This window comes from Miscanthus floridulus, chromosome 14 (assembly GCF_019320115.1).
Source record: "Miscanthus floridulus cultivar M001 chromosome 14, ASM1932011v1, whole genome shotgun sequence".
Taxonomy (NCBI): domain Eukaryota; kingdom Viridiplantae; phylum Streptophyta; class Magnoliopsida; order Poales; family Poaceae; genus Miscanthus; species Miscanthus floridulus.
The window spans coordinates 71514590-71538802 of NC_089593.1; the positions used below are offsets into that span (position 1 = coordinate 71514590).

General features: G+C 39.2%; 1 protein-coding gene across 2 annotated transcripts; it reads right to left on the minus strand.

The window, feature by feature from the left end:
• Nucleotides 1–7452: 7452 nt before the first annotated feature.
• Nucleotides 7453–22323, minus strand: LOC136506013 (achilleol B synthase-like). Of its 2 annotated transcripts, none has more exons than XM_066501141.1 (11): nucleotides 22214–22323; nucleotides 21512–21634; nucleotides 21282–21404; nucleotides 18602–18622; nucleotides 17487–17543; nucleotides 11637–11683; nucleotides 11401–11544; nucleotides 11136–11313; nucleotides 9730–9804; nucleotides 9330–9413; nucleotides 7453–7819 (listed from the first exon to the last, which is right to left on the minus strand). In XM_066501141.1, exons 1-11 carry the CDS (start codon nucleotides 22316–22318, stop codon nucleotides 7703–7705), a joined length of 1074 nt encoding a protein of 357 aa, XP_066357238.1. In that variant the 5' UTR covers nucleotides 22319–22323; the 3' UTR covers nucleotides 7453–7702. The 2 variants fall into 2 exon arrangements, with proteins under 2 accessions (XP_066357238.1, XP_066357237.1); XM_066501140.1 differs by having other exon boundaries at nucleotides 18524–18622.
• Between the last annotated feature and the right edge of the window lie 1890 nt (nucleotides 22324–24213).

Consider the following 24213-nt stretch of genomic DNA (forward strand, 5'->3'; position numbering starts at 1 on the left):
ACACGATTCAAAAAAAAAGGTTTCATTGCACATCCATGTAGTCCTTTACTCCGGCCCCGCGCCCGCCGCGCCCGCAGTAGGAAGGAGGAGGAGGGTAGGAGGAAGAGGAGGAAGGAAAGGAGGAAGGAGAAGAAGGGGAGGAGGAAGAAGAAGAAAGAGAAGGGAGGAGGAGGAGGAGAGGAAGGAGAAGGGGGGAGAAGGAGGCAGGGGAGAAGAGAGGAGGAGGGGAGGAGAGAAGGAGAAGGGGAGAAGAGGAGAAGAGGAGAAGAGATGAGAAGAAAGGTGCCGCCTCAGTTCGTCGATCCCTCACGCCGTAGCGGTCGTCCCCGTTGTCGTCGCCGGCCCTCGGTCTTCGCATTCTCGCTGGCAAGGTATGCCCTAATGTTAGTATTAGTTAGTAAGTAGTAGTGTTAGTAGTAGTAGTTAATTAGTAGTGTTAGTATTAGTTAGTAAGTCGTAGTGACAGTAGTAGTTGTAGTTGTTGTTCATAGTTTTAGTGTTAGTAGTATGTATGTGGTCGAGAGGGAGAGGGAGAGGGCCCAGAGGGAGGCCGAGAGGGCCGAGTGGGAGGTCCTGAGGGCCCAGAGGGCGGCCGAGGCGCAGAGGATGCAGGACATGTTCTCATTCATGTCGAGCCTCGGCACCACTCTCCCGGGTGTGGTGGTGCCCCAGTCGCTGCTCGCTCCAGTTGTGCCTCCTACTCCTCTGGCTCTAGGCACTCCGGTGAGTATATATATGGTTGATCAAGTCCTTTAGCTTGTGTAGATACTAATGAATTCAATTCTCCTTTGTGCAGCAACAGTCGTCGGGTTCGAACCCGACTCCTTCGTCTCAGCACACACACCCCGGCTGGACAGGTCCACCACCGCACGGAGGTGCCCCTTCAGGCTCCCATTGGGATCAGTGGCAGTAGGTGGTGCCCCTTCATGTTTCATTGACTTTTCTTGATCTAGGACTTGTGTTGGATGAAGACTTCTTAGATGTTGTCATGGATTTGCACATTGGATGTGCGTGTGATGGATTATGCAGGAGGATGTGCTTGTGATGGATGTTGGATGTGCTTGTGATGTATTATGGATGTATGTGATGGATTATGTATGCATTTTGTGTGATGCTAAATGCCTATGTGCTGTCTCATATATTATATATGAGTTTTGCGTGTTTGCTTTCGAAGGAAAGCAACAAACAAAAAAAATAGCAAATTTCCTAGCTTTGCCCAGTGCCAACACTGGGCAAAGAAGTCTTTGCCGAGTGCCAGGGGTGTGGCACTCGGCAAAGCTGGAAAAAAAATGCTGCAAAAACAGCCACTTCCCCAGTTTTGCCGAGTGCCACAGCCTGGCACTCGGCAAAAGAGGTCAATTTTGCCGAGTGCCAGGTGGTACCACTCGGCAAAGACTATTTTTAAAAAGATTTTTTTTAAAAAAAATGGTTTCTTTGCCGAGTGCTGAGCCCTGGCTCTCGGCAAAAATTCAAATTTTGCCGAGTGCTAGTCCCTAGGCACTCGGCAAAGCCGGCGTCAAATGTTGACGGCAGTTATTTTTTTGCCGAGTGCGGGCTTGGCACTCGGCAAAGACTTTGCCGAGTGTCGATTTTTGGCACTCGGCAAAGGAATTTTTGCCGATAAAATCTTTGCCGAGAGACCTTTGCCGAGTGCGGCACTCGGCAAAGCCTTTGCCGAGTGCTTGGCTGGCTTTGCCGAGTGCCCCCAGCACTCGGCAAAGAGGGCGTCTACAGTGGTGGCAAACTCTACTGAAATTAACACACTCACGGAGAACGCTGCGTGAGGGAGATGAAATGTTGGCGCTATGGACAAAGACTGGAGGGCAGGCAATAGAAATTTCCAATATATGTTTGAAAAAGATATCACTGCCGGTTCACATCTTAACCTAGCATTGATGCTCTATTATCACTTCCGGTTAATAACTTCACCCGGCAGTGATAACCGATATCAATAATAGACACTAAATAGAGATGGGTCAATATTAAAATAATGAAACATGGCTTAAAACAATTGCAAAACATATCAGCAAAATAAATCACAACAAAACATAAAACAAATTCCAACATTACTAAATAAGCTAGGGTGTGGGGGCTTCGCTTGGCCTCCAAACTCTCATCGGGAATCCGCGAGGTGGAGGCCAAGGGTGTCTCATAGGAGAAAAGAAAGGTTGACTAGCGAAGGTTGCACAAAGGGGAATGCAATAAACTCAGGAGTAAATGACCATTAAATCACCATCTCTATAGTCAGCCCCGCCAGGTATTTATGGGCCATACCTAGGGACGATAAAACTACGATTACCCAGATTTGAATGGGGGAACTCTTACAAAGATTAGGGACGTTCTGGTAATTTGACGCCTCGACTTCAACTGCCCACTTAACGCTGTTAGGGTCTCCCGCTTGGGGGATCATCCGTTGCCATCTTCCATAATGACGTTGCTGGGGTGGCTTCGAGGGTTCTCGGGCGTTGGCCAGTCACACAGCTAACTTCGGGACCTACAAGACACAAAAGCCGAAGCACTTGTTCTGAGGAGGTCCGAAGGGACACGCGGGCGAGGGCCAGTCGAGGGTGTATCGGGGACTGGCCCCGATGATTCAGTGGTTCTAAGAGGGGTCACCTTGCCCGAGCTTTAGCCGGGCCTACGAGGGCCCCTACATATAAAAGTGGCATCTTGAAGTGAGGGTTTCGCGGTGAAGGGCATGGGCGAGGGTCTCTGTTTGCAAAGGCGGTGCCATGTGGCTAGGTAGAGAACATCAAGAGACATGGATTGGCTATGAAGGATCGGGTTGCTAGTGTGAAGGGCAAGTCAGAGGCTCAGGTGCGACGAACCGTGTGGCGATGAAGCTAGAGCAAGGACTTGGCACTGATGGACAGGTTGTAGCGGTGAAGAGCAAGCGAACTTGCGATCGATGAACTAGTAACCCCATGTGATGACATGAAGTGGATCATATCATCTACAAGAGATCAAGCCAAGTGTTGATGTGTGTTCATAATCAAGTGGCTTGATGGAGAGTGATGAAGGAACTTCGTGCTATGGGCAACGATCAAAGGTAGCATGGTTGGCTACACCTATGGCTGATCATTGTTCATCATTTGATGAAGATGGAGGTTGGATGCTTGTGTGGCATAACAGACGGAGGAGATGAAATGGAATGCACAAGGCAAAGGTATATTTATAGGGCATTTCATTTAACCAATCAAAGGTTGAGTAGAGAAGTGCTTGACCAAGTTTAGGATAGATAGTTGTACTAACAAGAGAGGTTTTCTGTGAGCTAAATGGTTATCTAGTGCCACTAGGTCGGTCTAACTTGCGATGCATTTAGACTGAGTGGCGTGGAAAGGTGCAAGTGAAAACCCTTTGAAAATGCTTGTGAAGGGCTAACTCACATGGACAAGTTGGTGGTACTCTTGAGGAGTTAGCACATTTAAAAAAGGGGTTTGAAACAAAGCTCATTGTGCTAACTTTTGCCGCACCAGAGGTGTCCGATGTGGTCACCGGAGTGACCACCGAACATCTGCTAAAGGGTTGAGAGCCGAGGAGTTTTAGAGGCACACATAATGCTCTCTGGTGTGCACTGGATACTGACTGCAGAGGTCTGGTGTGTGTCTGTCGAGCGTAGGAAGTTCAAAAGCACCCACCAGACGTGTCCAGTGCGAGCACCGGAGCTCACACCGCACCATTCTGCCAGAGAATGTGTTTGGCACGCAGTTGAGGCATTGCACTCTCCGGTGCTGTCTGGTGAGCACCGGATAGGTGCACCAGATGCGGAATAGTGCCAATGGCTATTTTTGGAGCCATTGGAAATTGACCATTGGGGAGGTCTGGTGCTGTAGTCTAGTGCGGGCATAGAATCTGCAGCAAGTTGGCAATGAGTAGTTTTGGTTGGTGGCTTTTAAATAGAGTGTGTAGCTGGGTGTTTGAGGGTGCTGGGGACTTTGTGAACCCTCCCACACATAGGAGTGCCAAAATTAACTACTCCACTCTGTTGCATAGTTGAGATTGTGATTCAATGTGAGATTGGAGTGATGATTTAGTGCATTTGCTTGAGAGAGATAGCATCTAGTGGCACTAGGGGCTGGTTAGCAAGCTTGAGGGCTTGTTGCTCTTGGAGGTTGCAACCTCATAGATGGCTTGGAGGCTTGAGGGCTCTGCCGTAGCACACACAAAGGTTGTGCGGTGTGCTAGAAGTGACTGCATTGTTAGGGGTGTTGTGCTTGCCCAGCGGGAGATCGCGAAGAGCAACTGTACTAAAAGCGAGGTGTGAAAAGCATCAAGTGGACCGGCCAGATCAAAGTGATAGAGCTCTTGTGTGAGCACACATTAAGAGGTGAGAGTAGGCTTGCGGGCCACCAATAGCAAGAGGCTCGGTGACAACCTTGGGCTGTCCTCAATGGGGATTAAGTGGTTGGCAAACCATCGAACCTTAGAATAAAAATTATTGTGTCACCATCTTCCCGTTGGTTTGCAATTCCCTAACACAAGCTTGTATTTACTTGTTCATACTTTGTGCTTGTGTTGTTACTCTTGTGTAGCTAGTTTTCTTGTGTAGTTAACTAGTGGCTCCCTTAGCTTGTGTAGCTAAGTAGTTTACTCTCTAGTTTAGCTTTTGCACATAGCTTAGCTAGGTGAGTAGTGCTAGTGTTGTTTGCTTTGTGCTTGTGCTTGTGCTCATTGGTACGTGTAGGAGCTCACGGTGTGCTTAGTTGACTAGCTAGTTGCATAGATTTATGTGACCTTGCTAACTAGAATTGTGTAGGTGAGCTCCCACTAGCTTGGCACCTTAGTTGTTCAGTTAGGATCTTTTATAAGGTGCTTCTGTGATAGATAGATAGAGGGGTGTAGGCTTGGCTAGACCGATTAGTTTAATTCCACATTTGTTTCGGTTAGCCAGCACAATTAGCTTTAGAAAGGACTATTCACCCCCTCTAGTCCACCATCTTGGCCCTACAAAGCTTACCGTGTACACAACGTTGAAGGCAAATTTCTTTAAAACATTGATGCCATGTATGGAAGCTTCAAAGCAGACATGATTGAATTCATTTGTCCACAATGTCATGACATTGTTATCATTTTCCCTCTAGGCTTCAGGGCCTCATGAAACTTTTCATAAGTTACATGGAATCTGACAATCTCAACAAAAGGTGGCCTAAACAAACATAAGAGAATAAGATATTTACATGGCTCATGTTTTTAAAACACTAGGTCATGCCCGTGCGTTGCAACAAAAAAAAACAATATCACAATAATTCATGTTTAAACGTGTTGCAACTTGCATTGGAAAAAGTAATGCCACAATAGTTTGAGTTTAAATGTGTGTTGTACTGTTACCACTTACTGATTTCTGATTCTGCATACAACCATTTATAGCCATTGATGCCAAATCATCACCTATATGAACACCTTTAATTCATTCGATAGGTGAATGCTCGTGCGTTGCAAGATATGACAAAAATGCATGTGTATACCTTACAAAACAATGGGTCATTTCTACCAGTCTAAGCTTCTGTATGCAGACTTCACATATATATTGTAGTAAAACACAAGTCGCAAAAAAAAATATTGTACTAAAACACAAGGTAGTGCCAAAAATACTTGTTAATCAGTTACATTCAACTATGGATCATACTATTTGTTAATCAGTTACATTCAACTATGGATCATACTATTTGTTAATCAGTTACATTCAACTATAGTGTAAAATGAGTTACATTCAACTATCATGTAAATGGTATCAAGATACTCAATGCTAATAGTAGACGTTTGAGCCAAAATAAAGCACAATATGGATATTCCAATCTCTTGCTAATTCCATCATTCTCATGCGGCCAACAATTAATTTAGGTACAAATTAATTAAGTTAATATGGTTGTATGTGGAATATATTTGTATACTAGTATTGGCCATACAAGGGAGATACTTATGTGTTGTATTTCTGTTGTAGGGGAGTGAGCCAAACAACGTGCTATAATTTGCAGAGTAGAAACATAGCGTTGGTGATCTACAGAATCAACTTCCATCTCCCACCCTATGAATTTGAGACAGACTTATATGTGAACTTTGGAAAGTTGTAGAATGTCAAATTCCAAGCCAAATAGCCTAGTCCATTAAGTAGATTCCAATTCCTCCAAAATGAATGGATCCAAATGGGATTCGTGCAAACTTTTTTAGGAGGTCTACTGGAGCAAAACTCTTACAATTAACTCGGTATTTGTATGGCATAATTTGGGGATGAACTAAATGTTTAGTAGGCAATAATAAAAAGAACAAAAGAGATGGAGATATAGCAAAAAGACCCAATTCTTAATTATATGAGATACTAGTAGAAATTATAGAGAAAGGACAAGAAAACAAAGCACAAGTGACATCATTAGCTAGCCAATTGAACACCCTCTATAAAATCAAGTCCACCCTAACTTAACTAGGCACCCGTCACCCCTTTTACCATGGGGTTTGGCCCGCTATCCTACTCATGCAAAGTCCGCTAGCACCTTAAGGGTCTTTTTGTTTGAGCTACAGTTTTTGGGCTTTTGGCTTAGAAGCTGGCTTTCGAACTTTGGGATTTTGGCTGCTAGCTTTTTGCTATTGAATTTTATAATATTTTTTTAAAGCTTCTCAGCACACCCAAAAGCCAAAAAAGTTCCTCTTAGTGTGGTTTTTAGCTTTTAGTATGTTTCCTCAGAAGCTAGATTTACAAGTTTTCAAAATCTAGCTCAAACAGCTAGGATGTTTGTTTCAGTTTCTTGCTTCTGGTTGGAAGAAGCCAACAAAAAGCTAGAACAAACATGCCCTAACCTAATATCACGGCATATGGTTATGGTAGGCAGTTGTGGGGTTCATAAAACATTTTAAACCTAAAACTTTCCCATGACATCCAGCTTATGGCCAATATTTATGGCTTATCTACTAGATTATACTTTATTGAAAGAGATAATATTCTGGTGATGTCGCCTTTGATTTGTAATTTGTATGCAAATTTGAACTTATAGGTTGAGTGTTTGACAAAGAAAGAGGTAGTGTGGTTATGATGCCACGTAAAAATGAACTCTCTACTAATGTGTGATTGCCGGTTCTTGGAAAAAGAAAGCTAGAAGCAGAGTTTGCTCTATACAAATCATGACAAAGAGTTGCACGAGACCAAAATCTGAAATCAATATAGAGTTATAGACTGGAAGCACCAACTGTTTAGTAGTCCTGCAGTTGTTGTTGTTACAACATTTTTCCTGCTGCTTTTATGAAGGATGCAGTGCTTAATAATATAATCTCTGTCTTAAGGCTATCAATTTATTCTACATGGAACAGAAACCATGAAGCAATTAATAGATTATTAGGATTTACTGCATATTTACACTTTTCCATAATAACGACCCGAATCCAGGACACTAATGGGCCAAAGTATTACATGCATGTGGCACCATGTTTATGAAGTATATAAAATATATGTTGTTCTGAAATTACAAAGTCTAGATAATTTGATTGTACACAAATCGAATTTACTTATTTGTGATCAGGGTGTTCAGAATAGTATGCATACATCATAATCAATACTTATACATGATTACATGGCCCACTGCAATCTTGTATGTGGCTACCCAATTACATTTCATGATAGAAAATACAAGTGGTTTTATTGATTCCAATATAATTTTCCTTTAATATGTGACATAATACTACATATGATATTTTTGCATTGCATGGGGTCCCTTCAATTACTCTTGGCAAGTACTTTGCGGTGATACTCTCCAAGAGCCCAAACAGGGAACAAAATACGGTAGTTGGGGTAGTTGAAGTAAACAGAGGAGTTGGTGTTGCCAACATGTTCCTATAATCAAAATGCAAAAGAAATGGTCAGTGATGGTAGGTTATGGGAAATGTAATGGCGACACTTTTTTCTCTTACAAGGTAATAATTCTAGGGTGAGATATCTCCAATAAGTTATAGGCACAAAATAAAACTATGAACATGCAATGTAGGAACTAACTAGCTAAACATATAATAGTATATATATGACCTGTCTACTATATATATGCAGAACACACAATGCAATTGATTGAAATCTCAAAGGCACCCATCATTGAAACTTAACCAATACAGCTATCTAAGAGGCCATTACCTAGGAATGTGATAGTAGAATAATTGAATAATAAACATGAAAATACCTAGCTTCTGCATAGGATCACCAAAATAAGAGTAAACACCCCCTTGTCTAGGCCATAGGGAATCAGTAAGGGGGTGTTTGGCAGAGCTCCACGCAGCTCCAGATCCTAAAAAACAGCTCTCTCCCATTTTTTTCAGCCAATCGCCCCAGCTCCGCGAACTCCAGATCTGCCAAAAACATGGATCTAGATCCCAGATCCACCAAATCCATGGAGCACCTCAAGGGGTGCTCTTAAAACTCTAATTTTGTGAAGTTGGTGGAAATTACCTACCACTGCCACTAATTAGTGGAAAATAAACATTCCATGCTTCTTTCTTTATTTTTCCTCCGACACCTCGCTCGCTGGCCCCGTCCCTGCGCCCTCAGCGCGTGCTCGCTCAGGCAAACATGGCCGCCGTCGGCCGCGCTAGCCATGCCGCCGGTAGCGCTGGCTGTGGCGACCCAGCCCCGCCTCGCCTTGCACCCTACATCTCGACCCCGGCCCCACCCCGCCTCATGCTTGAGCGCTGAGCTCACACCAGGTCGCGCCGGCCTCAGGCATGGCTGCATGCCCTCGCGACGGCCGTGGCAGCCTCGGGCCTGGCCGCGCCCCTCCCCATGCCGCGCTGGCCCCGGCGTCCTCGGGCACGGCCCCTCCCTCGGTCTGCCGCATGCTAGAGGGAAGAAGGAGATGCTTTTTTATTTTAGTCCTTATTTGTGTTTCAAAAATTACAAATGAATCCATCTCAAAGTTGGAGCTCTATCCGACGGTTTGGTGGGAGCTCAGCTCCACCGTAGAGCTGCTCCAATGGTGGAGCACCTGCTCTGGAGCTATGTTTTCAAAGCTGGAGCCCTGCCAAACAGGTCCTAAGTAGAGTTCTCTCAAAATCAAGAGGGGCACATAGTTGGGCTCAGACATAACAAATAGATTGCTCATACTACCGATGATCATAAATATAAGTCCATCTAGTATGTCTACAAAAATAAATAACATTAAATGAAAAGCATTATACATTGTGAAATTACATGATTTTTGCAGCGCAATATTTCTGCAATCATGATCATACAAACTTTTATGCATTGCTGGTCAAAGTTAGAAAACTTTGACCTTAGGAAAAACTAAAACAGACTTATATTCATGATGAGAGAGAGTACATTTTTTCTTTTGCATCGTAACAATGTTTGGAAAACTCACTTGTTGAGGATAGTCTCCTGTCTCCAGTTGCATATTAATCAATACTTTTGCTGCTCGATGTAATGGCGTTGGGTCCCTTTCCATCTAATTGTACAAATTAGAATAGAAAGGTGGATGCAATCAACATGTATTTATAAATAATTAATGGTACTCCAACTAGTAGTCGACAGTGATGCTTTGGATACCAAGATGATATAAAACACAAACATATTTTTATTTGATGAATCTAGTAAACCAATATCATTACGAAAATATTTTTGAGATGAACCTAACACATCGAGGTATTTGCAATTCGTAAATGTTGTGATGATTGATTACATATAAATACATTGCATTGTTTTTTGTAACAAGGGAGTAGTCCTATGCACTAAATGACATATATGTGATCAAGAAATAAAACCTGTCCAGCATAAATCAAAGCTAGCATCGCCCAAGCAGTCTGTACAGCATGAGTGCTAAGACCCTCTACATAGACCTGCGCATCATCAAAACAAGTGTTTTCTAGGATTAGGATCACTACTAGCTATAAGGAAATTGATAGTATTCTGAAAAAACCATGTAAATGAGTTAACAAACTTTGAAAATGCTAGGTAACTTAGTTCAATGCCTTCGATGGTTGCACTTAGAACTCTTTCAGGCTAATCTATTGCTGGCCATAGAATAACTTATTCTATGGCCACCTCAATTTACGATAATGTTTGTACTCCCTTCGTTTCAAATTATAAGTCGCTTTGACTTTTTGGTTCGTCAATTTAGCTATGTATCTAGACATATTATTATATCTAGATGCATAGCAAAATGGGTGTATAAAAAATGTCAAAGCGACTTATAAATTGGAACGGGGGGGAGGACTAGTTTTACGATAATGTGACTACATATTTACAATACATGTGTTACTATAACTCATGGTGATATTTAGCATATATTATAGTAAATCATTTAGGAGGAGTTATAGTAATCTTGTTACTTAGTACAGTCTTTTATGGTAATTCAAAGTGGCTATAGAATAATTTATTGTGGCTGGCTTGTGTGTGTGTGTGTCTGTGTGTGTGTGCGTGCGCGTGTGATAGGATTTTCTGTCCGACAAGTAGATCAATTTTTTGTGTGCAAGGAATTAGAGGGGGTAAAACACGAAACATATTTAGGGTGCGTTTGGATAGAAGAAACGTTTTAGTTTCTGGTGAGAATCAGCTTAATCACTTCCAAATGGTCTTTCCAGCAAGTGATTTATAACCAAAAAGTTTCACCGTTTCTACATACGCGTGCGAAACGACAGAAGGCTGGTTTCGCACATATTCTCATCTCATTGCTTCCTATTTTACTGTTTGTTTTAGTTAATTCAGTTTAAAATGGTTTGTATTTAAGTTGTTCTCCGTCAACAACATATGGTTTCCTAGTTTGTTAAGGAAAATCCTATCGGGTTGAGTGGACCAATACAATTTTCTTGGCTCCCAAGGCTATCTAGTCGATATCTTGTCTTCGAAGTAGTCCATGTACCTCGTCCAGTTTGAGTCTCTTCCTCAGCAGGCTCGGCCCACCCATTCCTAGTTGGACCTTTCCCATGCGGTGTGTGTGTGTGTGTGACACGTCTCCAAACAGACCTAATGACAATTGAGTACTCATCTTTTTGTAATTTGTAGTAACGAAATGAATATGTCTATGCAAATTGAAACCAAAACTTTGTGAATAGACACGCATATGTCTTAGGCTCTTTCTTTGATAGGGTGCTCTCTATACATATGAGTTCATGGCTGTTGCTAAGTAACTGATGACATGATCTATGTAAAATGAAATATTGTTCTTCACCTGTCTTTCACAGGAATGATAGCTCTCTGCCCAGCCACCAGTTTTGAGTTGTATTGAGAGCAAAAAATTACATGCTTTCCTAATGCAAATATTGTTCTCATAATTTCTTCCAGCAGCAACTAAGCCTTTTATCGCATAGAGGGTCCCATAGACAAAACATATTCCCCAAGTGCCGTACCTTGCAGGTAATTGTTTATTTAGTCATTATTAGACATAGAGCAAAAAAAGATAATTCATACAAAATAGAAGATGCTTTCATACAAACCAGGATCCATCCTTGTTTTGATTGCTCTCAATAAATACGGCAGCTTTGTTAACATTTTCTTTTATTTCATTGCTGCGGTACTCTGAATTAAAATCCCCAAATAATATCAAAGACTGCAACACTGAGGATGTGCATTCAACCGTTCTGCCAATGGATGAATTGAGTGATATAGTTTTCAAAACAAATTGAAATGGCAACATGAGATTCATATTTAGAAGAGTCATCATTGTTCTTACGGGTAATCGGCGACAATATTTCGAAAACTCTCCAAAGGATTCAGAATCTAGGATGCCAAATGAAACAAATGTCAGTCTACATGGAGCTATATTATCAGAATATATAAAGTACTCATTCCTGTTTCCTAAAAAAGTATTTTTTTCTTTGTTATTTTCAATATCGTTATTAGTGGCTAACATCGTGATAATTTTGAATATTTATTAACAATGCTATACGTTGTGGTTTTATTGATAACTTGTGCTATATATGGACTCCGTAAAATAAGGTGATAGAGTAACAAAATAATTTTTTTGCTAAGCAACAATACCCATTGACCTAGTAAAATTGTGATCCATTAATATTACCCCTAGTCTGAATATATGTTTCACCTTTTCATGATGTCCCAATTAACTTCTGAATTCACCAGTGGCCTATATTCATATAACTATGTTCATATATAGCTATATACCACCTCGGCATCCCCATCCATAAAGTCGCTCATCTCACAACGTAAAAATTAACCTCTACAACTGTATAAACCTATATGGGCAGCTGTAAATCATCACATATGGAGTAAATCCACTGGTTTGTATCGCCAAGTAGTAAATTCTGGTGGCAACCCTTCTTCTTTCCTTAACACAAGAAATCTTATGGCATTTGAATCTCCAAGCAGTGAAATTTGATCACATTGTGCCTCAAAACAATTTATCGTTGGATTGGATTCATCCTGACAATTTTTTCATCTCAAACCATGATTTTTATCTAGTGTTTTTAACAATGAAGCTATGTTATAGACAACCATAATCTTTGATTTTGGAGTAGTAACTTTGAGTTTGCTAGAGGTGTGCATTTGTAACTGATTACGTTTGAGTAACTTATTATAGTTTGAGGCAAGTTCAGCACCTAAGTTTGGATCACTCCAAAGTGGGACATGTGTGCAAGCAATCAACGAGGAATTCGAGGGCTCAATTATGGCATGCATGAATGCAGGATAGCATGGGAAAGACTTCAGGGAGAAATGTATGCATGGAACCTTAAAATGAGATTCCAAGGCAAAGGAAGCTAGGTCAAACTTGCACCCATTATTTCATTAGTTGTTTCAAGATACATGGTGGCATGGAAATGTGGAGTGGTGTCAATAAGGAAGATTCTAGTAATGTTGAATCATTTAATATTGTTGCAAAGCTAAATGACAATCAGGTGTGCAAGAGATTTATGGTAGTAAATTCCATGATCCATTTAAAGATTAGATGTGTGATTTGTTCATTGTCATTTGTTGAAAATTCCTAATACTGTCATGGCCATGTGTCTGGCAAAAAAAATATGATGGAAAATAATACTTTCTCGAGTTTTTAATGTAATGAAAAAGGAATATTCCATGATTAGAAGAGAAATGAATTATATTATGTGCAAAGCAAATAAATAAGGGAGTTCAGTTGTATAGAGTTCTGTTCTCTAGAAATATTTTTCTCATAATTTGATGATGTTTTATTTGAATGAAAATAATATGTTTGAGGAGAAATGTTGGAGAAATTTAACTGAAATATGAATAGTAGTTGTAGATTCTTAAAAATTGGAATTTATCACTATGTTGGAAAATAATTAGAGTAGTATGTGTTCCAAAGAATCTTGGGTGATAGAGGTAGTAGTAATCATAAGATGGCTTAGTCGTTATAGTTTATTTTCTTACAGTTAGTTGATAAAAATTTAATATTTTGAACTAATAGATAATTGTGTTTAAGGTAGTGATGTTGCAACTCACTTCTATCTGCAATTTTCATTGGTTTTGGTCATTTACACTTTTAAAATTACTCTTGTCATTTAAAATTTTACTATTGGCATTATAATAACTAATTTTCTCTACTATATTATCTATAATTCACATAGCTACATGCCACCAATATTTTATGTTGAAAATATTTACTACTGCGATATGTGCCACCTAAACTCTAAACAATAAACCATAGAACCCAAATACCAAACTTGAAACCACAAAACATTACCACACTAGACTCCAATACCATACTTAGAACCCTGAATAAACTCTAAACACTAATTCCAAAACACCACCGTAAACCATAAACTCTAAACCGTGAAACCGCACAATTTAAATACAAGACTTTAAACCCTAAACCCAACATGCAAAACTATGAACTTGAACCCAAAACCCTAGACCAAAATCCTAAAACCCTTAACCGAGTAGTAATAGTATTTTTGGTGGAATGTGCAAGGCAGGGTGCATATGAAAAGTTAGAGTTAAGGTGCAGTATCACATACTACATGGAAAATATTATAAATTAAAAGGTGTTTTAGAAGCAGATGTTATAGTAGTACATTAATTATTGTGATTAATTTATGATGTACAAGGCAAGGTGCATGTGTATGGGCTGGATTTAAGGAGCACTTAAGTAATATCACATATTATAAGGAACAATATTATAAATTTAAAGGATTTTTTTGGAAAAGTTTGCTAGTAAATTTTTCTGTGAAGATGTAATGGTATTTCAACGCAACGTGCAAGGGTAGGTGCATGTGCATATGGTGGAGTTCAGGAGTAATATACCATTTTCTACTAGTAGTAATAGTATAAATACAAACAAGTTTAATCACTCATGATGCATTTGTAAATTTGTTATTATAAAGAAATATTAATCTATTCATTACAATGTGCACGGCTAGGTCCACGTGTGTAGTTTAAAGTTGACAAGTAACATTAAATGCTATTTGGAATAATCTATATTGATTATTTTTGTAGCATAAGTTGCAACAATAAATCAAAGGAATTTCATAACCCAAATTATCATAAACTAAAAAGTGTTTTAGTACCAATAAGTTGCGATAGTAAATTAGTTATTATGAAGACACCAAACCAAAACTCCAAACTCCCAGCCCAAAAATCACAACCTTGCTAAACCCTAATCCCTAAACTGCAAACCCTAACTCTAAAACTCATAACCTAAACACTAAAACCCAGGTTCGTTCTCTCCCTCAACCATTAAATCATTGGTTTGGGTGTATCCCTCAACTGTAAAACCCAAGTTAGTTTGATCTCTCAAGTTGAGTAGTCCCGCAACCGAAAACATTTGTTCAAACAGTTTTCGTAATCATAAATTACCATAGATGGTGCACATATGTTGCTTTGTGTCTAGCCTCCCGGGCGAGAGCTTTAATCACAACCAGAATTTAAAACTTCTCCTAGTGATGTGGTGTTCTCCTAGTGTTTTAGCATTCAACATTTAGTATAAACTTTCTCTACCAAATGCCTCCTAGTGAGGATTACTATGTGCTATGACTAGTGGTAGTGTTTTACTACTACTTAAAAACACTAGGAGAACTTCACCATTTTGGTAGTGAATGGTCTTTGCTAGTTTACTTGGGGAATTAGGCTTTCATATATTATGTAAGTATGGTAGGTATCATTTGCTTGTTTTCTATATAACTCGTTGTTCTTTGCAATAAAATAATGATACACCCATCCTCAGCTAAACCAAGAATACTAGACCATCGGGTTTCCTAAAACTAGAACCATCTAGTTTCTAAAGAAAGGACACAAAATTCGCCATTGCAGATGCACGTTCAGTTCTCAGTGTTTGTCACATTTATGTGTCAACAAAATGTTGAAAAATAATGTATCCTTTGAGTCCAATGCTAACACATATAAATGTTACACAAATTTCCTTGACTCAGGCCCTTCACTGCTACTTTTGATTGATGGCCCGTTCATTCTCAATTTGAAATCACTTACTAAGCAAAATAAATGTAATTTAGTATTGTTCAGATAGAAGAACAAATAATTGCTAAATTACTTATTGCAAAAGTTATCGACATTTCACAATTAGATGTAAAATTGTGATCCGAACAATTTTGACTAATACAAATGATTTTGTTTGCCAATAGAAATACAGAGACATTTCACTAGTTACAAAATATTTATCTCAATCAATGATCATTTTCTTTTTGTTTATGAATGCACCTTTAAGTTGGGATGACAACTTTGCTAGCATTGTAAAATTGATCTTCGTAAATTTGAAATTTAGGAAGGTAACAAGAATATCATAATCAACCTTCCTATTGTTTCCTACATTCACAAATATAATTCCATCTAGGTATCTCCTAACTCAAAATTTCAAACTTTGATTAAGAATATATATAAAAATATGATAGAATAGAGATGCATATTAATGAAAGTATTTTTCTTAATGAATTTACTACCAATCATATGTATGTTAATCTATGTAAAATTTTAAATATCTATAGTCAGTTCTAAAAGAGTTTAACTTAAGATAAACCTAAATGGACTTATGTTTACAATTATTGGAGGAAGTATTTTTTATGTAATCTTGGTTTTAATAAGACATAATCTAGAATGGCACACTACGCCAGGGAGGCACTGCAGGGGCAGTTCTAGATGGTTTGTAGGGGCGGCTAGGCTAACCGCCCCTACCCACCATCGGTGGTGGTTGGCCAGCCACCCTTACAAATTGGTTTGTAGGGTGGCTGAAAAATGAGTCACCCTTACAAATCTATTTAAAAAAAATCAAGACCACACCGGGCAGCCACACTCCCGTGCCTTGCATGATTTTTCGTGGCAACTGCACCGCACATTACTCCTCTAACCACTGCACCTCACACTCACTTGTGTCTATACCAGATATTCTTTCTCCTCATATTATACTCAACCGAATTCAAAATGAGTGTTTGAGACTCTAAACGAATTTAAATGAAAATATTATCAACTACAAAGTTGTATACCTTTTTGGGATCTACAACTTTGGTTTTGGTCGTTTCTCCATCCGATGTCATTCGAAAAATACAAATTTTAAATGTAGGAAATTTAGACATAATTATCCTTAGCTAGATGCTTTCAAATGAAAACCTTATCAACTACAAAGTTGTATAACTTTTCGAGAACTACTACTTCCTTGTTTGTCCATCCGAAGTCGTTTGAAATTCAAATTTTAAATTTAGAAAACTCAAAAGTAGTTTTCCTTAGGTAGATGATTTCAAATGAAAAAATTATCAACTATAAAATTGTATAACTATTCGAGATCTACAACTCTTGTTTTGGTTGTTTCTCCATCTGAGGTCGTTTAAAAAATTCAAATTCAAATCTGAGAAATTCAAACGTAGTTTTCCTTGGCAAGATGAGTTCAAATGAAAAAGTTATCAACTACAAAGTTGTATAACTTTTTGAGATCTATAACTTTTGTTTCGGCATTTCTCCATCCGAGGATATTTGAAAAATTCAAATTTCAATATATAATTTTTACTATTCGGTGCGGGCCATTTCTAAGGGCGGCTGAAAATATTAGCAACCCCTACAAATGCATTTGTAGGGGTGGCTCGTTTTGGGAACCATTTGTAGGGGCGGTTTTAAACTGAGCCGCCCCTAAGAAAAAAGGAGGCATTGCTACATATGCTTTTTGTAGTAGTGGCATGACCAGACCTCTATCAAAATGCAATGACAACTTTTATGAACAATATTGTTGGGTAGTTTGGATTATTTATCAGATGCTCATAAACTGCTTGATCCGACCTACAGGTGTTTGCTTACCAAGTTTTTTTTGCATCAAAATGTGTATTCATGAGCTCTAGAGATAAAACATTATGTTGATTTTCCCAACCGGTCGAGTCCAATATTGCAAAATAACTATCGAATATTTTTATCTTGTTTTTGAAGAGGTTATGTGCTACTTTTCTTTCCAAAACAATAAGCAAATCAAGTTGTTCATAAACTCCATGTTCTCACTTGGAGACATTTTAGAAGATGATATGCTACTGATTTTCATTATTGCACATAGATGTAAACATTCTTACAAAGTCCTATTTTTGTTTTTTCAACAGCATGCAACTTCGCAAAACATACTCACCTCTAGCCAAGAATAAGTTCTTTGGCATTCAAATGTACAAACTGAACCATCTTTGTTCTGTAGATGAAAACAGAGCCTTTTATTAGTGAAATATTGCATTCGAATAAATAAAACTACTAATGTAATTGTATTAAATCCTAAAGTCTCATCCACAAAATAAGCTGAATATAAATTGTGTTAATAGAGAAGTCAAACTAACCATAGATTGATGTGCATAAAGTCCAACTATAAATGAAAATAGGCAATAAATGAAAGCTACATTTTATAAAGAATTTTTAGTAATAATATGCTCCCAAAAAGAATGTCATTCTTGGTTTTCGAGGAGTCAATCCATCGCAACTATGACCAATTATTTATAAAAAAAAATTAGTAATATTTATGATGCATAATGAGTATTATAGATGGATAATCAAATATATTTTCACGAGAAACCTCTTTGGAGATACAGATCTTGATATTATTTGCTATAAATTCAGTCAAACTTGCAAAAGTTTGAATTAGTTCAAACCGAGGATGACATTCTTTTTCTTTCATTATCCCACTGACAAAATAAGTATTGCGAATCAAATTATAGGTAGGTACATATTCACGGAAAGTACTGATTTGTTGGAAACAACATTCTCATGACTCTAAGGGCATTTCATGATAACAATATGATTGTGATTTGTTAAATAAACTTAAACAAAGTTGTGATAGAGGAGAAAATTTTGATGCCCATGAGAATGGTAGATATTTTGTTTCAAATGGGGATATGACTTATGCATGTCTAACAGTTCACCCTGGTAGATAAAAAATATTTATCTGTTTTCATATTCCTTTGCTAACGTATCCTTACAGTTAGCACGGCATAAATAATATGGATAGAAGATTTGGTTATGCGTCAACATTCATATCCTTAACAAATATCGATTACCAATAAAAAATATTCTAATGTGTTCACTTACCATGGGGTTGATGCAAGACTCGATCAGTATTTTTTTTGTACGATCTTGACAAATAAATATTTCAGTCTAAATAAATGCTTTATAGAATCATACCATAAATGAAAGTAGGCAATCAACAGCATTAAACATCCATCCATCTCCGTTTGAATTTTCAACGAGTTTGGGATATACCTTGGAGAGCAACAGCATTGCCTATTTCAAGAAAAGAAACAAATTTGTCAAGTCATGTATATATATGGTGGTGTGTATAAACTGTGAATTTCGTTCTATGTTTCGTTTGCTTTATGTTTTTGTTTTAGTGTTCCCTCAAAGGATAACCACAAAACAAAACACTAGAACATGTAGATCATAAAAAGATGAACTCGTGGCTCTGCCAGCAAAAACAAGATCACTTGGTTCTAGAGACCGGTCCACCCAAATTTCCGACGGAACCATAAAAATCTAGCGACGCTTTTGGCCGGGTGGAACGCATCGAGGTTAGCGCACACCAAGGGTTGCTCTAAAGTTGGCAATGCCACTTAGAACTTCTCAAGTCATTGTCGAGACAGAGAGATGATAGAAATTTGAATTGAGACTAGGTTTTGCAAATGGAAAATGTTGTAGTAACTGTGTCTTTGATTAACTGGTTGTCTCAATCGGCTGCCGTACATATTTATAGGCGCACAGGGGTCGACAGTGAGATAGGCGCGAAGACGAGCGCCGCGGCCAACGACATGGACGAGCAGGTGGTTGCCATGGACGGCGGCGGTATGGCTGCAGCCATGAACGGCTGTGTGCCTTCAACCTGTTCGTACAAATGTCTGCAAGAAGAGAAGGGAAAGAATTGGGTACCACATCCTACTCCAAGGTGACCACATACCGCTGCGCAGGCAAACAAGTAAGATCCCTGTCTAGTCTACCAAACGCAGCAAACTGCACCTACTAGACCAGCCTCTACCTACCCTGGCCGAGCTCATACGAACCAGGCAAAAACGTCCAGGCAAACAGTCGAGACGGGCATATGGCCATGCGCAGTCTTGAAAACGCAAGTTGTTGACCACCAAACCACTAAATCTCTGCTTGCCCGATTAGTGCTGAATGTCTGTGATCTCAACGTATGTCTTCATCAAACTAGGGTGCATGACAACTGGGCACACCCTGGCCGTTCGTTCGCCACTACTCTTGTCACGAACAGAACGAGAGAGATCCAAGACAAGATATATAGGTCTCGCTAAGCCGTCTTTGGACAAGAGAAGAAACATATTGGCCCACCCTCATGGCTATACCCTCATGGTCTGCAGGAACTGGCAGTCATGTTGCCACTTGTTCGACGCCTTCCAACCGATCGGGCCTTCCAATGCATAGGGAAGGCTGCAGAAATTAGCAGCCACGCACAACCAAGCAACATGGGACGAGGACAAAGCAAAGACTTTAGCAGTTCTCCCTCCATCCCCAGAATGAATGTAACGTCATACATAGTATCTTAATTTTAATCAATTATATTATAGATAAAAATATTAATATTTATGATATCAAATAAATATTATTAGATTAATTCTAAAATATATTTTTATAATAAATTAATTTAAAGCCACAAATATAGATATTATCATTAGAAACTTGATCAAACCTGAACCACTTTAACGGGTACCGTAACTTATAATTATATTCTTTTTTTTCGGACAGAGTACCTGCGCGGCCCAGCTCGAACAAAGAGGTGGACGTGAGACTAGGAATCCAGAAAGGCATGGAGGCAGTGAATCCAGCAGCCGTTCTGGCACAGTACGGATATTTTTTAACAGGCTGACAAATGACAACAGGACATGTTAGTCTTGTACCCGCATACGATTGTCATGCAACGACACGCCAATCCGGCAAGCATCGGGCCGCCATGGCATCGCACAAGGCTGTTGACCTTCGTCGACTCGTCGGCCACCAACACAATGCAACAAGATGAAGATGGCCCTGTCACTGCCACACTGGCTTCAGTCCTTAGTACCCAAGCAGGAGGCGTGAAGCACTACAGCGACACCCCGGTCCGTTACTACCCTATAGTAGTTGTGTTGTTAGCTCATGCATGGCCCATGTGGCACATGAGAACCTATAGTTAGTGAATTTAGTATCATCTTAAAAGTTTAGGAGGGTAAGGGCCAGCTTATAATCCTTGTCATTCTAGCTTATAATCCCTGTCGTTCTAAATGTAGTACATCCAGGTTAACTCTTTTACACGAAGCGAGGACGAAAGTGCAAAAGAGATGCTACGCACCCGTTCCACATGCGGAGCTAGGCCATATAAGAAGATTTTAGACACAGGATGTTACAGATGTTATCAGAGCATCAACCCTTAATGCATGTGCCCATCGAGGGGTGTATAAAAGGTGGTCCTGAAAATCTGCTATGTATGTGGTGAGCTGTCGAGGGCGTCAACCCTTAAAGGGGATGAATGTAACAAAGCTGTCCATTAAAAGCTTGTAGTAGTTGTGAAGTTGGCCCATGGCACATGAGGAGTTGTAGTTGGTGGGTTTAGTACCACCTTGAAAGTTCAGAAAGGTGAGGTCCAGCTTATAATCCTTGTCATTCCAAACTTAGCACATTCGGATTAACCTTTTTATGCAAAACGAGGACAAAAGTGTAAGAGATGTGCTACGGTATGCAGGCCCGTTCTACTGCGGAGATGGGCCATATAAGCAGATTTTGGACACATTGTGTTACAACTACGTACCACCAGGACAATTGAATGGCGCGGGTTGGCAACCCTCCTAACTTCTCTCTCCCCCCCCCCCCCCCTCTCTCTCTCTCTATCTATCTATCTATCTATCTATATCTATATCAAAACAAAATACTAAACTATAATTAAGCTTCTTGTGCTGACCTTAGTTGCTTCAGCACTAGTGTCCGATGAAGCCCAGCCATTGTCTACAGTTGAAAGTGGCCATGATCCTTTTGATCTATGCCGGAACCAATAACTTGGGTTCCCTGGAGGGTTTGTAGTAACCTGTTTGTTAAAGAACAGTATAAATATCCATGAAGAAAAAAATAATTTTGTATCTAATTAATTGTTATTTTGTAGGATAAACCGAGAAGATGTGGTAAGCAACAGACTTGTGCTCTCTTTATGTATGCCATAGCCCTCTCAATGGTTGGACCATATTCATTGGCAGCATCTGCTGATAACAAGGCCTGGATTATAAGTGCTAACTCCCAGTTATGGGTGCCATTGTATATCTACAATCAGAATGGCACATCAAAGTTTTATTAAAGAACTCCTGAATACAAGTAATACAACATCTTCCACGACGAGGAATAAATCTAGAGAAAAAAGTAAGAAATTATTAAGCAATCTAAATAAATTATTTTTTCTGCCATCCACAATACAATCAAAGAAAGGAAAGGACAACTATTTACAACAATCCACCTCTCCACCTTTAAGACACTTTTTCGTAAGAATAAAGAAGTCTGAGTCAGTAATTTTCTTGTTTTTGTGGTTGTTTTAAAATCTAAATATGAAAGAATGCTTTAATGTGAAATGGAAATTTAATGCATGTACCTTTGATAACACTTTTGTTGTAGAGGACTATACCAAATTGTTATTATGAAATAATAATTAAAGGAACATGAGGTTTGTCCTATCATATAAGGTTGTATTTAGATGGGATTTAATTAGCTTAGAACAGTTAATGATGAGACGTCCAATCACATGCCAGTTATTTAATATCCGATTTATCCGTTCTAAAAGTAGAGAGAAAGGGGATCTAGGGCAAATGCATGAAACTACAAGAATAGTTGGAATAAAATATACAATACTTTGGTTTTCATTCCATCTTCAGCAATCCACAAATAATCATGTATCCTTGGAATATGTCGCTTGAGCGCATCTGAATTTGGGTTTTCAGCCCAACGACAAATCATGTTTAGTGCCTAATCATAAATGAAGTAGAATGTTAGATTTCATCAGTTTTGGTATGGAAAAGAAAAATACAGAGAAAGTTATAGACTATTGCTCTTAAAGAAACCATATTATAGTGGAGAACAATGAAGTAGTTGTGCATGTGCCACTGAAAAATATGCCCTTCCTAATCTACCACTTAAGTACTCTCTCTGTCCTGAAATATAGTGCATTATGACTTTTAAAATTTGTACTGGAATATAATGCATGATACATGGTGTCTATGTTTAGATTTGGCAAAGTTTGTTAAAAAGGAAACCAATTTGAGTTGAAACTCCATAATTGGGTTCAATCCATGAATACATTCGTCATTTAAGTATTCCCCTCAACTTGTCTTAAATTTTTTTGAATGCATTATATTATAGTACAAAGGGAGTAGAGTTTCATGAAGTTTCATTAGAGGTAACTGCCCCGAAAGTCTTTGCAAGTAATTTGGCTCGTGGTCATGAAGAATCTACTGATATTGATGAGGATTTACAGCCATCCCTTGGTGTTCTTAGCAACACTTAGCAAAACTTTAGTACATATCTAGATAGTATTTTGCATAGATTTTGATAAGTAGGTTTTTGAGGCCATTAGTTTATGTTGCCAAATTCATACCCCTCTTAGGTGTCATGATCCCTTCAACTTGATTTTGTGTTAGTGTGATATATTAGCTAGATTTAATTTCCACAATCTAAGGACCTATTGCAATGTTCATGGACTAAGGACTTGGCTTACATTATGCCCTGTCGACACATCTTAGTGTGATCTTTGCTTAGTTCTTGGGCTGGTTCTTGCTAGTTGTTGCAGTAGTTTAATTAATTTAAGGTTGTTGCTTTGAATTTTATGGGTCTCAATTCACCTCCACCCTCTCGAGGCCATTTGCTCCTTTCACCAACACAAATGGTTTTAGTCAAGGTAGAAACTAACAGTTGTCTAGGATTAATCCAATATAATCATATGATATTAGTGCACTAGTGCCTGGGGACTTGAACCCCTCAAGACTATTGGCCCCCTTGATTTTTGTAGAGCGGCACCAAGAAGCTTGTGAGGGGATGTAGAGACCCTTATCTTGATGACACCAAGCTCAAGTGAAGAAGATATCAGGTGACAAGGAGAGAGGCTAGTGATGACTTATGAGAATCATAGTTGGTTTGCAAGTAGGTAGTCTAGCTAGGTGCGCCCACCTTTGTGGTTGTAGCCCAAGAGCCAAGGGGCAATAGAGCCTTGGTGATCACAAGCATATCCATTGTTGATTTCCTATGTATACTAGTGGTTGTAGTTAGCCAGCCAATACCATGGAAAATTGCTTATCCCATGTTTTCACCCTCTTGCTCATCTCCTTATGTAAGAATCATGTGGTCATTGCATGATCATGAATGGTCCTGGTGATTGAGATAACAACATGAGCACTAGGACTAACATATGTATTAAAAGGTAGTAGAAAGAATATAATAGGTCCTAGGGGTGCAAGAGAAGAAGTAGCACAAAGACTCATGAATAAACATAGTCAAACAATGAAGTGTACTGTGCAGAAACCGCACACGCCAGATAGTCTAATAGAACACGCCAGACAATAAAGTCTTAACCGAACAATCACTAATGTTGAGACGCTGGAGGAATATTGCCCATGGTATCTCCCAAAGTGATGACTAGTTGTAGTAGTGGATTGTATGATAGACACCAGGAAGGGTGCCCACTAGTGAAGTCAAAGCAGTGGTGTAACACCCTTGCCCGTTAGTAGCATGTAGTAGTGGTGAAGTTTGCCCATGTGGCCCAAGTGGCACAACGGAGTTGTGGTTCGTGGGTTTAGTACCACCATGGAAGTTTAGGAGGGTGAGGGCCAGCTTATAATCCTAGTTGTTCTAAACGTAGC

Bases quoted from the DNA above. Each gene is read 5' to 3' on its own strand.
- LOC136506013 (XM_066501140.1), bottom strand. From the start codon at position 22,318: ATGATTTGTCGTTGGGCTGAAAACCCAAATTCAGATGCGCTCAAGCGA. The intron at 17,544-18,523 runs GTATGATTCTAT...TTTCATCTACAG, and splicing joins ATTGCCTACTTTCATTTATG to AACAAAGATGGTTCAGTTTG. The intron at 11,684-17,486 runs GTGAGTATGTTT...TTGGCATCCTAG, and splicing joins GAACTTATTCTTGGCTAGAG to ATTCTGAATCCTTTGGAGAG.